This window comes from Mustela lutreola, chromosome 1 (genome assembly GCF_030435805.1).
Source record: "Mustela lutreola isolate mMusLut2 chromosome 1, mMusLut2.pri, whole genome shotgun sequence".
In the NCBI taxonomy this organism is placed as follows: Eukaryota; Metazoa; Chordata; class Mammalia; order Carnivora; family Mustelidae; genus Mustela; species Mustela lutreola.
This window is the reverse complement of record NC_081290.1, coordinates 202125367-202142823: the sequence shown is the minus strand read 5'-3', so window position 1 is coordinate 202142823 and position 17457 is coordinate 202125367. Positions and strand designations below refer to the sequence as shown.

General features: G+C 43.9%; 1 protein-coding gene across 8 annotated transcripts in view; it reads right to left on the bottom strand.

Moving 5' to 3' along the window:
• Positions 1–17457, bottom strand: part of NTM (neurotrimin) — a 939822-nt gene that overhangs the window by 403333 nt on the left and 519032 nt on the right. For 4 of the 8 annotated variants that reach the window (XM_059185198.1, XM_059185255.1, XM_059185207.1 and 1 more), the window contains one exon: positions 2255–2339. In XM_059185198.1, coding sequence (XP_059041181.1) covers positions 2255–2339 — 85 coding nt within the window. Of the gene's footprint in view, positions 1–2254; positions 3352–3905; positions 3972–17457 lie in introns of those variants that run through there. The other 4 variants (XM_059185216.1, XM_059185227.1, XM_059185262.1 and 1 more) reach the window with 3 other exon arrangements.

Genomic DNA, 17457 nt, shown 5'->3' with positions numbered 1-17457 from the left:
CCATCCACAGGAATGGTCTTTCTTCTGCATGTCAGTCAGACATCCAGTCCCAGGGACTGGCACAGAATGGCACAAAATGGCAAGGTCTGTCCTAGGAGAGCCTTTATGCCATGGCAGAGTTGGGTCTAAAGAGGAAGCCCCATCATATTCCACTTCCTCCATCTACACCCAAATAAGACCAGAGCAGGTGTCAAAAATGTAAGCAGACTTAGGGCCTGGAAGGGACAGGGACAGGGAAGCCCAGGCAGAGCAAGAAAGCCCTGGAAGGAAAGGTAAAGATAGAGAAGCAGCCAGCACATGATAATGCAATTTTAATGAGAAGCTGTTCCTAACAAAGGCCCATGCCCTGGCTCATCATCTGCTGAATTCAGCCACTTTCCGGAGTCTAGGTTCTCATGAGCCTTGGGGTCTCGCCTCTGGGGCTGAGACCCAATCCTGGCTCATCCAACCTCCATCATTGTTTATACGATATGAGACCATTGTCTGTTAGGGCCCCTTTACTGTTTCTTTTACACAAATCTCTACAGAGCTAACTACCTTCCACCTTCTCCTTGAAAATGCCATCCCATCTGCTCCTAAAATGTTCTCCATGTGAGAATGACTCTTTCTTATCTCCTGGGAACTACTGCGTGCAGCTAAGGGTTAGGGACAAAGGGAACATCCAGAGAACACTAAATTCATCACTGCATTGTGGTAGGGCTTCATTTCTGTATCTCTCATCAAGTAGTCTGAAATCACAGCATTTTTAGAGCTCCATGAAATTCCCTTATAAAGCATATCTAGTAATTCTGGGGTGGGAGGCAGTTAGATATTTAACCTTTGTTCAAATACGTCCTGAAAGGACTTGGTGGAAGAGGTAGGTTTTCTGAACCAGTGAGTAATGAGAAATTCACTGGGGTCATGGACATTAGTTCCCAAAAGGCAGTGGAAGATGGGATGCTTTCCAAGCCCTGTGTGGGTCCTTAAATCACACACTTCCTTTGACAATGGTCTGACTGTCAAGTCCTCATCCTCAACATTTTCTGTCCTATGGGTATTTCCTTGAGGGTACCATCTATAAACAATGCACTTTTAGGAGAAGGGTCACCAGGGACAAAGGAATGGACACCAGCACCAAGATGATCTTTCCAAGAACCTTCATATGCAAAAGACAGGAATGTTACCATGTTGCCTTACAGTCAGCTTGATGGCCCAGTTTGAGAAACTTTATATAAGAAGGCATATTAAGAGGCAGAGAAATCATATCAAAGAGAGGCAGAGAAATCACTCTTCCCAGGAACCTTCTTAACTTCTACCTCATGCTGACTCTAAAATTCTAGAGAGTAAGATCCCCCATTATAATCATCATAAATTCTCTGTTACCCTCTTACGAGTGACGCAGTGTATAGACACCGGAAATTAAGTTAACATGTCAGTAGACAGGGTAATCAGGGACATTGACTCATCCCACCTTACACAAGACATAGCCAAGATTCTTCTCCTCCTCAGTTTCTGCAAGACTTAACCCCAGAAGCCAATCAGGACCCATCTCAATGCTGAAATCTGTCTGTCTATTCAGTAGGTGAGTTTTGCACATACTGCTTCAGTGGACAGCACCAAGAGAGAACAGCTAACCACAGTAAATTATATTTTCCATGGACAAATCACATACATCTCCATGACTTCAATCTCAGAAAGCCATGTTTAGGCAAGAATAAACATGTCCTTCTACCCACCAGCTCATAGTATGAAGGCACTCCAGAAAAGCTCAGATACAGTCCATGCCAGGACAAAACAGCAGCTCTGCCAGAGTACAGGAGCCCACTGGCAAATCCCCATGCCATGGGCAGAGTGAAGGCATTCACACGAAGCCACACTTGTCCTTTGGGACTCATTAACTTCAGAGATGACTGTTCACATCGAGCCCCCGCCAGGTCCCCAGTCACCATGGTCACCAGGTTCGGGCACACACAGTAACCAGGCCACTGTCCTCAATCCCGGTGACTCCCTGCCTCAGCCGCCTCTCACGCTTACCAAGTCTTGAGCCAACGAGGCCAGTTTTGGGGAAACAGATCATTTCCCCAACCTCTGAGCGTTTCCCTAACACCACCACGTTCCCGGGGCAGAGCATTCAGCTCATCCATGAATCTTGCAGCCCAAGGAACCAGCGACCTCCATGCCAGCTGCTCCGGAGCACACACCTGCACCCCTGCCCCTCTCCCCCAACAACCCATACACATCCTTGTCAGTTCATAGAAGAAAAACAGCTCCCTACCTGAGGGTGGCGCTCTCCCCCTGCCGGACCGTCACGTTGTCCATAGCTTTGGGGAAGGTGGCATCTCCGCTGCGCACGGGCACTCCTGTGGGTACAAGGAACAGCAGCCTGAGAGACACGACCACGAGGCACTTCCAGGGCAGGAACAGGTACCCACAGACCCCCATCCTCGACAGCCACAACTTCCGAGAACTCTGGCTGCGGCGCGGCACACACCCCCCCGGGCGAGCACAGGAAGTGGGTGGGGTGAGGAAGCGAGCTCAGGGACCCAGCAGTGAACTAGTGGCGACCGAGACGCGCGGGAGGAGAAAAGCGCGCAGACTCCTCTAAGTCTATTATTCCTCCCCCAAATCCGGCCTCGGGTAACCAATTTCCACGGAGGACAGCGAAGGGGGCTTCCTCGCTGCTGCTTCGGCCAGGGAAGATGGCCAAGAAAAGGGAAGCGCAAGGCAGGTGCAAAGGTGTGGGCACGTCTCAGGAGTCCCTTCTTCCCGTTAGCAGTTCTGACATGGCACTTTGGAGTGGAGTAAGCACTTTGGTACCATAAGGGGACAGAGGGTGGGTCAGATCCGGCTCCCCAGAGGTGGTCTGCAATTCCTCAGTTCGAACAAGGGGAAATCCAACACTTTCTTTGTAAGTTTCGGAGGAAGGACCGCCGGCAGAAAAACAATCCGTAACAATAGCCAAGATGGAAAGTAGAGCACGCAGAAGGCGGCTCCGCCAAGCTTCGCGCGATCCGGATCCAGGGATCCTGCGGCAGCCTCCGGTCAACTTCCTCCCCGCCGAAATGCGCGCTGCAGCCGCTGCGTTCCGGCGGGTCTCGGCAGGGCCAGGCGCCGCTGCGGTGACCGAGGCAGGAACGGCCCGGCTGAGCGCACCGCGGCGGGTCCTCGCTCGCTTCGTCGCTCGCTGGGGAAGGCGAGGCGCAGCCGGCACCGGAGCCGCGCGGACGCCACGCTCAGCGGCCGCCCCCGGCCTCCGCGCCGCCTTCCTCCCGGGAGCAGCCCCGACGCGCGCGGGCCCCGACCGCCGGGGTTGTCATGGCAGCAGCTCCATCACTGACCGCCACTTTCTCCTGGGCCAGCGGCGAGCAAGCGGGCGGACTGCGCGCTCATCCCGGCGGGCGGGCGCGGGGCGCCGGGCGCGGGCGCCCACCTTAACCCCTGCCGCGCCACGCCGTGGCAGTGCACCAGCCAAGGCGAGAAGTTTAACCATTTCCCCCTTTGAGAAGCTGTCACTTCCAAATTAAGAAGAAAGGCAAAGTTACCACACAATCTTAATAAGCCCAAGACATCTTAATAAGGGTCACAAACTAATTAACTAGGAAAGGAAAACCCTGCAGCATGCTTGCATGCACCTTTAAAATTATCAGATTAAATCCATTAGCATTTAGAGTAAATTTACAGTGTTCGAAGGATGTTTTAGAATAATCTAATTTTTATTCAGTGGTCAATGCCCACCCCACCAGCTCTCCACTTCCCACCCCTACCCCACCCCACGGAAGCTACTTTCCAGCACTGGACACTCAACATCACCATACTAAACAGAGATCTTCCATATATAAAATAAATGCAAACTCACAGAAGCCCCTTAGTATGTGAAACTGGCAAAAATGCATCAAAATTTTGGTCAAGTTCAGACACTCACTTACATTTTTATTCTTGTTTTGTCGACCTTAAAAGATGCTAGTCCTGCAAAAGTGCTCATTCAGATGAGTGTGAGCTACTTGCTTTATTTATACCGTGGACTCCCATGTTCCCTGGGTTTCACGGTTTTGCAAAGCTGATTTCATCTTAAGAGGTGTGTTTTTCAAAATCTTGAAACCCAGGGAAAAAACCTGGATTTGTCTCAGTTTCCGTCACTTCTCCACTCTGGCTCCTGTCAGTCCCTGCATACGTACATTTTAATTTCTCCCTTAAGTCTACCTCAGACCAAATGTGCATTTCCCTTCCTAGGTCTAACCCCTGAGCTGGGGAGAAACCCAGAGCAGCCCAGCCCACAGAGCAGTGCCAACATGAGCATACTCTCTTCTCAAGAACTTCCAGGTCTGAGGCCCCAACACTGACCCAGATTCTCCCAGGGGATAGAGAAGAGGGAACCAAAGGTGACTTTGTTTCTTCCTCCCTCTACTTTCTATCAGATTCAACAAGGAAGCTTGTTGAAGCTTGTTATTCAACAGCTGTGAAATAACAGAAACAATGTTCTTCCCAAAGCCATCCAGCGAAAACCAAAAAGATTGAATCATTCTAACTATAAGAGTTTTGGTGCCAGAGAAGTCCTTTCACCTTGCAGGTAATAACCACCACTTACACGTAGATATCATGTGTGTTAGAGGTGAAACAAGCATTTCACCCTCCTACTCTCTCCTCTAACTACTTTAGATTGGTAGGGATAGAGGTAGGGTGGGAGCCGTACTCCAGGATGACAAAGACATACTGAGCAAACGTGTTTTTCCTTTTTAATAGTTGACTAGAAACTGATCAACCAGAAAAGTTGGGAAACTTTACATTGAAGATCTCAATTAATCCATCATTAGGGTCATTTTTTTTTCTCTTCCTCTCTGGTGACTTCTCTTGAGATTAAATTGTCAGGGAAACCCATCTGCTATTTTTGGCCAGCGGGGACTATTTGATGTATAACACCAAAAAAATCAATTGTCAACTTATGGCTGCAACAAATGACTTTACTATGGGAGGGGGGGAGCAAAAGCAAAAACAAACAAACAAAAAATGACATCTATGGAAACCAGGAGAGTTTTGTTTATATTAAAAAAAATCAAAGAAGGAGAACATATTTCTGCATCAGTGTATTCTTGCAAGACCCTATTTTATGTCCATTTTACAATGGGGAAGTTTGGAAGTAGTAAGTAAAGAGTAAGATTGTGTTTGCTGACTTATAGTCTGCTGAATTTGGGGTTTTTCTTTCCCTAAAGCCATGGAGTTACCTAAACGATCCATATATACATTTTACCTGTCCCTCATGCTCCCCCACCAACCCCTGTGTGTAAACACATCCCCACAACCTCAGCTGGAAATAATTACAGTGGTGGGGAAGAGAGAGAGATTCCTTCTGGGCTTTGGAGTCATTTCCCTACAGTCTTGGAAATGGCAGGGATAATTCCTTTTATAATAAATTCTAGTCCTGGATCCTGCATCTAATTCCCAAGTAGGTACAAACGAGCATTAGTTTTTTGCATCTGGGAATGTGGATAATGACAACAACCAGCCTTCCCAAGGGACCTACATACATGATTAACTCTACAGGAAAATACTTAGAAATCCATTTAAGGTGGAAGATGCTTTATTAATATACTTTGCCTGCCACCACTTCATTATTATGACTGGGCAGAAAAATATTTCTTCATAGGGGTTCTTTAAGACATTCAGTTTATACCAGTCTGCATGCCATTGGTCTAAGACAGTAAAACCATCTTTGTCACTGGCCCTGAAGGGAGAGTGCTGAACTGTAGCATCAGGCAGGAAACTCAGCAGAGCTCGGGCAAGGCTCAGGGTGCAGAGAGAAAAACCACTTGGAACCTCCTACCTGCCCTCTGGGCCCAGGGACGCAAACTTTATTAAAAAATAGGAGTTTAGAAAGTGGCGAAAGGCCAGAGATGACCATGCAGTTAACAAGGCAGAATCCATTTCATTTGGACTCCTTGATGAAGTTGTTTGAATAGATGAAGATCAAAATCATATGTCACCTCCCTGCCCATGCTCTAATCCCTAAATATAACCAACACTTAGTGGCTTATCTTATATCCTGTCTCGTGCTTCATAAAAACTGCTGGATTTATTTTATTTTTCCCAGCATATCCAAGTTAATGAAAAAGGGATGACAGTCAGAGCAATTTCATTATTTGTGTTCTTTAGAGAAACAACTTCCTTTCTGCCTCCTGGAAAGCAGTTTCCTAACAAGAGCCCACCTCCACCTTCTTCCCCCCACTCCCCGTCTCCCTCTCCTTCCTCCCTTCCCTCCTGCATACACATATACTGTACACATAAATCAAGTTGTCACATCTTGTGTCTGTGCTGACAGCTGTAATTGCTTCAGGTTATAAAAATATCTATAGGACAATGCCTTTCAAGCACTCTCTCTCTCTCTCTCTCTCTCTCACACACACACACACCAAGCAAAAGAAAACAATCATACTTCCTATAATGATCCTTTGACTGCAAAGGGCAAGGGGATCCTGGTGTTCAGACCTTGGAGATCTGGCAGGCAGGTGAGGATACAGAGATAGAGACCTCTGGCAGCAATAGCATCTGCACACTAAAGCAGAGTTGGAACAGGAAAGAAATTCCCAGTGATAGGGAAACTGGTGGCATGGTTGTTTATGTTTTACTCTGTTACCTACAGCAAACAAGCCTGGGTTAGCTACTAAAGAGCCATGAATATTCCACACACACACAAAAGACCAAAAGAAGAGCACTAGCTTAAGAAATGCCAGTTCTGCTTATCCTTCTCTAAAGAGGCTAAAGGCCCCCCTCTCCTGGTGGAGATTCCAAATAGGAGCACAGGCAGGAAGATGAGAAATGCAGGGCAGTTAGTGTGGCTTGGCACAGAGCAGACATTGAAAAGTTTAATCAGAAAGGGTAGTGTGGGTCTGGATAAAGAGCTACCTCTAGGGGAGCAGGGGTGGGCTGGACTCTGAAAAAAATGCATGCCTTTCTCTTCCACCTATATGAATATAAGATCAAAATAAAATCATTGTTCATCTGGGCTAGAGTCCAGCATGTTACGATTTCAACAGATAGAGCAAAAGAGCAACTTGAAGAAGGGGAAGAAGCCTCCGAGGAGAAAAAAGGGGTCACAAATAGAGAGAGGAGAAAAGGAGAGCAGGAAGAAGTGGCAAAGGTTAGGCTATCTATGGACTTTGAAAACCACGCACCTTTCTAAGAGGTACATGAAGGGGAGAGATGGTCAGAAGAATAATCGGTAGGTAGACAGAAAAGGAAGGGAGAGCACAATGAACGATTAAAATCAAAGTACCTTGAAAGCAAAAGCCAGATGCCCGAAGGGGCGCGTCCCATTCTACCGTGGGGCAGAATTTTTCCTTACCTAGGTTTTGGGTCAGAATAAGAATCACAGAATGATCTGGTCAGAGGGGACCTTGGAACATACTTCGTATAACCCACTTATTTCATAAAGTGGGGGATTGAACCCAGGAGGGAAGGGTCATTATCATAAGGACATAAAGGTCATAACTGGTAAACCAGATCGACAACTCAGGATGCCTGGCTCCTGTTCTGGTAGAGCTTTCTGCTACACGTATCGGGTAAGGACACTGTTTCAGAGCTAACGAATAAAATATCTCCTTTGGCTGCTACACCTGTGGGCAAGAGAGAGCACTACCAAAGAACGATACTACTACTGCTCAGAATACCGCTGGGTATCCAATTATTCAATTGAATTCAGTGCATTCAGTAAACATTGACAGGTAGATTCTGAGCTCTTCCGATGCAGCAGGAATCTTGCTGGAGTTAGTGCTACAAGAACAAAAGACACAGTCCCTGCCTTTGATTTGCTTATAGAGCTGTTAAGTTTGACAGTCCTCTTATTTTTATTTGCATTCATGACTTTTGAACTTACAATGAACTCAACCCCCTGCTCCCTCTGAGTCCTGAGAAGATTCTGATTGGCTAAGAGAAGCAAGCTAGAATACACCTCCTCCTTGGAATCCATTTGACCCATCAGCTTGTGCAGATTTCCAGGCACTGACCATGGTTTTCCAAGCTTCATTTAAAGTGACATTAGGAGAGGAGGAGGTAGACTCGAGGATTTACAAACATAATTGAGAAATGCCTGTACAACAAACAGGTGTATAACAAACAGGTGTTAGTGCACGCTAAATCCTAGCTATGGACTAGGCAGTGCACTTAAGCTGTACCCTCATAAAGCACACGGTCTAATAGGGAAGATAGACATTAAAGAAATAATTTTACAAAAGAGTAGATCCGGTTGTGATAAGGAGGACATGAGAGAATGGGTCTGACAGAAGGTTCTCATGGAATCTGGAAGATGAGGAAACGTCCCCACAAGAAATGATTTTAATCGGGGACTTGATTGGGCGGAGATGAAGGAGGCAGGTGGTGTGGGCAAGAATCTCGCTGTGGGCAGGCTGAACAGAAGCCACACAGCCCAAGACCAGAAGGAGCATGGACAGAATCTCCCTTTCATATTCTCAAGTTGTTCTCATTTAAACTAAGGACTGGGGGCGCCTGGGTGGCTCAGTGGGTTAAGCCTCTGCCTTCGGCTCAGGTCATGATCCCAGGGTCCTGGGATCAAGCCCCGCATCAGGCTCTCTGCTCAGTGGGGAGCCTGCTTCCTCCTCCCTCTGCCTGCCTCTCTGCCTACTTGTGATCTGTCTGTTAAATAAAATCTTTAAAAAACAAAAAACAACTAAGGACTGGTACATCTGACGTACTCTGAAAACATCTGACTCTTCCAACACTCTGCATTCATTTGTTTACTGATGTTTTCAGTACATATTCATCGATGAAGAATGAACCATGGGCTTTGGAATCAGACAGACTAGAAGCCAAACACTCATCATCTTCCTCACTAGCTGTTGTGACCTTGACTTTGGGAAAATAACTTCATTTGCAAAATAAAGGTCATCGTGGTGCCTATCACAAAGTGGTTGTGTGATGAAGAAATAAGACTGTAGATGTAAAGAGCGCGACAGGCCCGTCACACACACAGTGGGGGTGAAAATGCAGGCATCACTGTGCTGGGACTGGCAGGAACAGAGGAGCGCCGGGCCTGATCTTCAGAGAACCCAGGGGCAGCCCACTGAGCACAGGCCTGTGAACATCACCAGCACACATATCCTGAGAGGTTTCATCACACAGACAGCAGACATTTCATGCTGAGATGTGGTCATAAAAGGGAAGTAGCTTAGCCTTCAAACCAGGACAGGAAGAGGGTGCCCCTCCAGCTCCCACCAGAGTGTCTCAGCGTCGGTGTTCTACAAAAGCAACAGGATGGAGGCTGTGGGAAACAGCCTGGGCTTGAGAAACAGGTTCGGGCTTGCTCTTCCTGTGGCAGCCTGGGAACTTTGATCTGTTGCGCTCCCACATATGAGTGAAACGTAGTGAAAGAACCTGAACAAAAGACGAGACACCTCCATCCCATCATTAAGTGAGCAGTCTGCTCCGACTTCCTTCAGCTCCTTCCACTCCTTCCATGGACTCTTACGCCCTTCTTTGTTGCTGTGTGCCTGATGGCTGAACTCAAAGCCTCCTCAGACTCATCATTTGATAAGATCCTGTGCTTGCCTCATCTTTCCTAATTCCTGCCATTGTACCTCCCAGAACCATGTTTCAGGATTAGCCTCATTATTTCTGTAGAAAGGAATGAGGGGTCCTTGAAGACATCCCTCTACCTGCATAAGCATACACCAGTTCTGGTGGTCACCAGAGGCAGCCCTGCTAGAGTCGGGTTAGGGTTTCTCTGAATGACAATCTCAAAGCCCCCAGCTTGGAACTTACCAACCCAAGTTTACTGTCAGAGAAACTTGGCTTGCCTCTACCCCTGAATCCCTTTCTCCCCAAACAACTGCTTTTTACTCATTTCTCTCTTTAAAGTTTCCTCTGCATTTTCTTTAGTGGTTTTACTTCTTGCTTGTGCCAGCCAAGAGCAGCAACAGAAGAGAAAAAAAATTGCTCAAAAAGATACAATGTCAGTTGTACTTTTTACTGGAGGGACATTATATGACTATAATTTTGCAAACAAAGGATATGGGTTCCCGTTTCAACTTGGGCCATCATTAGGTCACTTTAGACAAGGCATTTTTTTGAATTCTTGGTTTCTTTTTCTGAATTTTTAGTGGCCAAGAGAACCTGCATCTTCATGCTACATGCTTCTTTGAGAAGATTTTATCCTCCTAATGCATCTAAATGGGTTAATGCCCTCTTAAAAGTTAACTCCTAAGTGGTGATGCAACATGGGGGCTTAAGTGGGTAGGAGAAGAATAAATGAAACAAGATGGGATTGGGAGGGAGACAAACCATAAGTGACTCTTAATCTCACAAAACAAACTGAGGGTTGCTGCGGGGAGGGGGTTTGGGAGAAGGGGGTGGGATTATGGACATTGGGGAGGGTATGTGCTTTGGTGAGTGCTGTGAAGTGTGTAAACCTGGCGATTCACAGACCTGTACCCCTGGGGATAAAAATATATGTTTATAAAAAATAAAAAATTAAAAAAAAAAAAAAAAAACAAAAAAACAAGACTCAAATGGGAAAAAAAAAAAAAAAGTTAACTCCTAGAGTAAGATGAGGTCTCCATAGTGGGGGTACAGGGTATTGCCTGCCACCTGCTGGCTGCATGTGGAGGCTCAAGTTGCTTTCTCTTTGCTTCTCAAGGAAGAGTTTGGTTTAGGTGACTTCCAATGGCCCTTCCAACTCTCATAGCCTATAGTTTTAATGCTTCTTGACACTATCCTCAAAAGCACTTTATCCTTCATATTCACTTATCAGTCCTTCTGGGGAGAAAAAGCCCCCCTCCTCATGTCCTTCCTCTCTCTCCTGCACCAAGGTATGCACTTCACAATTCAGAATGCTTTGAAAAAAGTAATAAAAAGAGCTGCCCCGTATCTAAGGCAAGATGATGGCAGAGCCAAGATGATTAAAAGTCTTCCGATAAAGGGTTTCTTTAAGGAAAAGAAAATCCCACAATGCAACCAGCAATGTTAATCTTCAATAAATACGTTGTTAATATTTAACTGGCATTTATTTAAACTTACAGTAACTGTCCTATTAAATCTAAATTAATTGCCCATTTGGGAATCTTCCCCTAAAGCCTAGCTGGGACATGGCTGTCTAGATCATAGTCTATGCTAGGCATCCAGCCATAAAAGAGAATATTTAAGCCATCCTTTTAAGACTACACTCTTAGAATCTCATGGTTAGAAGGGTCTTAGAGGTCAACTCAACTAGTAAGTTTTATACCCTGTGTCTTTTGACTTTGGGGGGGCCTATTTTCCCCATCTCTGCGTTAAGAGCTTATTGTGTGTTCCCTTTATCTCTATCCCTCCTCTTCTTTTTTATTTTTAATTCCTCTCTCTCATTTTCTTTCCTTGCTGTTAGAATTGTTTTTTCCTCTTGGACTTCATATATGAGATTCATTTTGCTGTGTTTCTGTCTCAATCTCTCCTCAGTTTCTTAGGATAACCATTTGGGATACTTGGCAAATTCTACATACACACATATAGATGTATACATGCAAATATATGCATATAAATGTTACGTGTATCTTATGTGTCACAAAGACCATTTTATAATAACTGTTGTATACACAAGACTAAGAGCTGTGAAATAATCCCTGAGTCACACTGCTTTACAAGGGGCAGTGAGAGTGTAATTGGGTAGAACTGATCTTTGCTATCCCTGAGATCAATCAATATTTTTTTTATTATAAATGTGGTCCTGGCTGAACTTCTGGGATGTTATTTTGCTTTGACTGTAACACATTTACAACATTGCTACATCACACACACACATCCACACACTCACTCCCTCACTCGCTGGTTTCAGCAAGTGCATTTACTAGAGCAACCTGTGGATTAAAAAGAAACACCTAATCAGATGGGTTAGTGTTCAAGCTGAGTTAACTTTCCTCAAGAAGTGGGACATGATGGAGATTAAAATAATTCACCCGAAGGTTTCTAAAGGTTGAAGTCCCTGAGTTCAATTTGCGAAGTCCTCACTGCCTTACAGGGGCCTGGAGAGGGGGTGGTGGAGAGAGAGAGATGGAGCAGAAGAGAGACATGGGCAAGTAGGGGAACATAGGGGCATGGATGAGGAAAAGGTGGAGGATTGGAAGCTATCCCACAATTTTTTTTTAAAGATTTTATTCTATTTATTTGACAGAGAGAGAGCTAGCTCAAGCGGGGAGAATGGGAAAGGGAGAAGCAGGCTTCCCGCTGAGCAGGGACCCTGATGCTGGGATCATTCCCAGGACCCAGAGTCATGACCTGGGTCGAAGGCAAATGTTTAGCAACTGAGGCACCCAGGTGCTCCCATCCTACACATTTTTAAGAGGAATACATGCATTCTGAACCATTTACTTGAGGGAGGCTTGCATTTGCACTGCCTGTGGAAGATATTCTTCTTTTGGTATCTAACTAAACTAATACACAAACCACCCCACTTCATTTTTCCTTCTTTACATCAGCCATTATCAAGTTAATCTAAAGACACCACGTCATCTGTATAGTGTCTTCAGTTAAAAAAAAAAAAGTCCTCCACATCCAAAGCATCTTTATTCTGTATTTTATTCAGTCTTAGAGATTCAAGAGATAATTGAACACATTTCTATAGGCTTTTTCATCATCCTGACTTTTACTTTATCTGCCCATCTTTATGCATTACCATTAGGAGTTTGGGAGCTTTCACAATGAAGCAATGAAGGCTGAAGTGAGAACATTTCATTCCTCCTAACTTGAGAGTAGACGTAGTCTTTCCTTCCTGGAAGGAAGTGTTTTCCCTAAACCTTTTGTACACCTTCCTCTGGTTTGTCAAAAAGCACCTAAGGGATGCTGTAGTTAAGAAAACAGAGCCACTTGTGAGTGGTTTGGAAGAGTGGACTTACCTGGTTCACAGGTAGCACTGAACTTGGGTGAAAAAGAACAGACAAATGTTTTGAGTGTACATGTGAATAAGGGATAACACATGAAAATAATTTACCTAAGTTTTCACAACAGTTTTGACAAGGTGTCAAGATCAAAGATGCATTAAAAACAAATGCATAATGAGGAGACAATCGGAAGATTAGCTTAAAGCTAAGGCACAAATCAAGAATAGATTGACATATTTCTATATGGAGAAATTTTAATTCCAGATTCCCCACACGATCATTGCCGGGACCAATGAAATGTAATATTTTTATCAATAACGTCAAAGGCAGTTCATAGATAACTCAATCACGTTTGCAGAAGATATTAAGTTCCCTTAAGTGGTTAAATCTGCAGTTGACATGGATGAGCTGCAAACAATCCACAAAGCTTTGTAAGTGTGCAGAGAAGTAGACAAATGCAATAAAACATATTTTAGGAGAAAACATCTAAAGTGTGCTTCTAAGGGACACATGGGTGGCTCAATGGTTTAAAAAACAACTCCTGATTTCAGCTGAGGTCATAATCTCAGGACTGTGAACTATAGCCCCCACATCAGGCTCCGAGCCAGACTTGGAGCCTGCTTAAGATTCTCTCTCCCTCTCCCTTTGCCCTTCCATTCCACCCTCTATAAACAAACAAACAAACAAACAAATACATAAATAAATAAAAATAAAGTGTGCTTCTAAGATGCTGGACTCTGGGAAGTGGAATTAGAAATAGCCATCCCGAGTGAACGGAACATGGATATTGAAGTAAACAGCTTTGGCTTGAAGGCTGAGCTCTTTGAATTATGAGGTTCACTCTGGATGATTTTCTTACCTCTCAGAGCCTCAATTATCTCCTCTATTAAATATGAACATCTCCTACTCATATACTTGCCATGAGGATTAAATGAGATGGTATTTGTAAAATGCCCATTGAAAACCCTGGCATTCAGTACAGATGCCACAAATGGGTGCTAGTGGTTCTTCTTTTACAACCCAGGAAAAACTCGTTGGAAATAGTCATGGCCAGTGACTCCCAAACTACAAGTCTTAAAACACATTTTGGAGTATGATACTGTTGAATACTGCCTGCAGATATCAGAATATTAAAAAAAAGAAAAGAAAAAGAAAAAAAATGGTGAGTCACACATTTTATGAAACCTATTAAAAGCATATTGGGAAAAATAGAAAAAAAGAAAGAGATGCTACATTTATTCAAACTTACTGTGTATAAATTCTTCAATATTACTTCTAGTAGTTATTATTATAGCTCACAAATAACAGAGGAACCTCATACGCCTGGTTTCTGAAGTCAGACACCAGGAGTCACTTTCAATATCTCCTCCACCCAGCTGCCCACTCATATAATCCAATCAATCTTTCTCCCTCTCCTGGCTGCTTCTTCGAAATATCTTTCATATCTGGCCACCTCGCTCAGCCTCAGCTGCCCACCCCTGGCCCAAGCCATCATCCCTCCTTATTGTCTTCTCCAGAATGGTGAGCCTCTCTCTTATGCGGATTTCTTTCAGTTGCTCTTGTCAGATCTATTTCAAGCTAAAAATGGGAACTAAAGGATTCCCGAAAATATGGCCACGTCCGTCTGCTGATTCAGTCTTTCATGGCTTCATGCAGTAATTTAAATAGAGCCCCACATCTTTTTTAAATTTTTTAAAGATTTTATTTATTTATTTATTTATTTATTTGAGAGAGAGAAGTGGGAGGAGGAGTGGAGGGGGAGGGGCAAGCAGACTCTACACTAAGCACAGAGCCCAGCACGGGGCGAGATCCCATGACCTGAGCTGAAATTAAGAGTCAGAAGCTTAACCGACTGAGCCACCCAGGTGGCCCAAAGCCCCAGGAGAACCCCCTGATGTGCCTTCTGTTTTCCCCTTTTTCTCCTGTCACATCTTCCTTTATTGAGCCACATCAGTCTTTATTTGAATCTGGTCTTATTTTGAACTAGCACAGGTCCCTCCTCCTCAACTCTGGGATTTTGCCCATGACGAATTCCTGCCTAGGATACTGCCCCTGCATTTTCTTGGCTAAGTTCTATTCATCCTTATAAGTTTTAACTTCCCCCTAAATACCTGACTGTAACTGTCTCATTGGAAGAGGGTAAAAGCTCATTGCTTCAGGAGTTGTAGTATGCACAATCCTTTTAATCATTTAAACTCTGTCTTTTCCTCTGTTATATTCCTGAGGCCCTAATACAATACTTGGCACTTAATAGTGACAAGTATTTGGTGAAATTAAGTGAATAGTATAGCTGGGGAAAATTCCAAAGTTAAAAAGATTTTCTGGCATTTGGTATTCAGGAACTATAAAGATAGGGTGGACATGACTTAATGACCAAACTCTAGCTAGAAATTTAAAAACCCGAAGCACCCCCAGAAATTGAAAGATGAAAGTTCAAGGATAAAGACAAGCATGTCAGTATAAAAGGTTATACAGGCAGAAATAGTATCTAAATAGGATAAGGGAAGGCTGGGATAAATTAATGGGTGACAGACGTATACTGGTTTATTAGGTTAGGGGTGTCTGATGTATATCTCTAACCTTTGAAGTAGGATTCCCATGCAAAACTGCCAATGTTGAAAACAGGTAACTAGGACATCTGAATTGATGTGACCTATGTGACCTTTCTAATGTCATGTTCCCTTCTATTCAGTAATCCTATTGTCCACAGCATTGGAGACAATGGGATTATGCTTGTCCTTTCCCCCTGTACACCTTACATACCATGTCTACTCAGTGTGAGGATATTTAAAATGCTACAAGAAAGTGTGTGTGTGGTTTGTGTGCAAAGCGAACCCTGAGCAGGGGAAAAGCTCATCAGACTGCCTTCTGTTCTTATCCTTCTCTCCGATGGTTATTCTCTTCTTGTCTGACTCCTGGTCAGGAGGACACCTTGGTGTCTTAGGACACCTGCTCTACCCACATTCACTCTTTCCTTCAACATTGTTTCCAGGTGTACTCCAGGCGTCTTGGCTCCCTTGACTGCCTCCTTCTGAAGGCTTGACTTCCCACAACCAGAACTGGGTTACAATACATCTTTCAACTCTGGATCCCGTGACCTTTTCTCTCCACTTCATTGTTTCCCTGTGTGAGCTACCTTCCAGGATATGATGAAGAGAAATCAGTTTTACATATAACTCTTCATTTTTCACTGTAGTGGATGATCACTGTGACAGCCATAGTCCAAAACAAAGATGTTGAAGCCTATGTGCCCAGCTTATGCTCCTTGTGATTTGCTTCTCTACAACTTCATTTGGGGAACTCTGTTAGTCACTTTCATTTCCTGGACACAGCTGCAAAATATGCATGGGGCTCCAGTGCTTCAGAGATATGGGAAGCCCAAGGCCAGAAGGGCTCTAGAATAGTTTCCCCTAAATCAAGATTCAAATAAGTTTATTGGAAAATTGTTTCCGATTGACCAGCTGGGGTGAAAGCAGCCTTCTTACATTTATGCCATGGATCTTTGCAAAGTAGGTGGTGTGATACAACAGAGCCTGTGAGGCTCTTGGGCCAGCCCCCAAGGCTTCAGTCTGCTGCAAAGATGAACATTAGAAATAATAGTACAGATAATCAATGGATGACAAGTGGAGTACATATTACAAAGGAAAAGTGCAAGATTATAAGAGAACAGAAAAGTAGACACTGTCTTATTCATAACCACTCTATCTCAGCACAGAACAAGGTAAAATATAGGCAATAATAAATCAATGTAAGATGGGTGATTGAATGAATAAACATGTAAAAACATCTAGACTTTGAAGTCTCAATATTTTTCCATGTGGCCATTTAATTGCTCCTTCTTCTGCACAGACACCTCTACCGGACCCCTTTCTTTTCTCCAAGGGACAGTAGAGTTTCAAGGAACTGAGTTGCCCTTTCCATCTTCTTGTTATTTATCAGGCCAAAATAAGAGAAGCTTATAAATCAGGTTTTATAAATATTTTCTGTGCACTCCTTTTGCTCTTGGGAAAGCTTACTCACTACACTCATAAAAATCTACTCTAATCCCTACAACCAACTTATGACCTCCTAGCACACTTCATGCAAGAATAACATTAATAATAATCAGACTATTAGCCAAAGTGCTTGGTTTGAACCTGAAAAATTTGAGAAACGATCTTATAAATTATTTTCCAAAGATACCATCTTTAAGCATTAACAGGCACAGGGACTTTGACTCTGAATTCTGGGAATTGAGCATAATTACATGGAAATTGACAGGACACATATGCCAAGAATCCTGTTAACCTTTAATATCCTGAAAAAAAAAAAAAACCCTCCTTGTAATTATCTCTTTTTCTGTCTTAAATGTTACTAATGAATATTTAGGGGCATAAGCAAACATGGAAGTGGTTGGATGGTAGAATTTGATTGTTGTTTGGAATCCTAGTTTTCCAGGTACTCCATGAAATAAGGAGGTGCTAAAAAGAGCCCTTGGAATTTGACCATTTCCGCAAGTTGTTTCCATCTTTTTATTTGCTCTGCTCTAGTTCTCTGCTTATAATTCTCCACGCTGAGTAGAAGCTCCTTTGCATCTGTAATTATAGTGAAAATGTAGGTCTGAGGCATTCGGTGTCTAATGCAA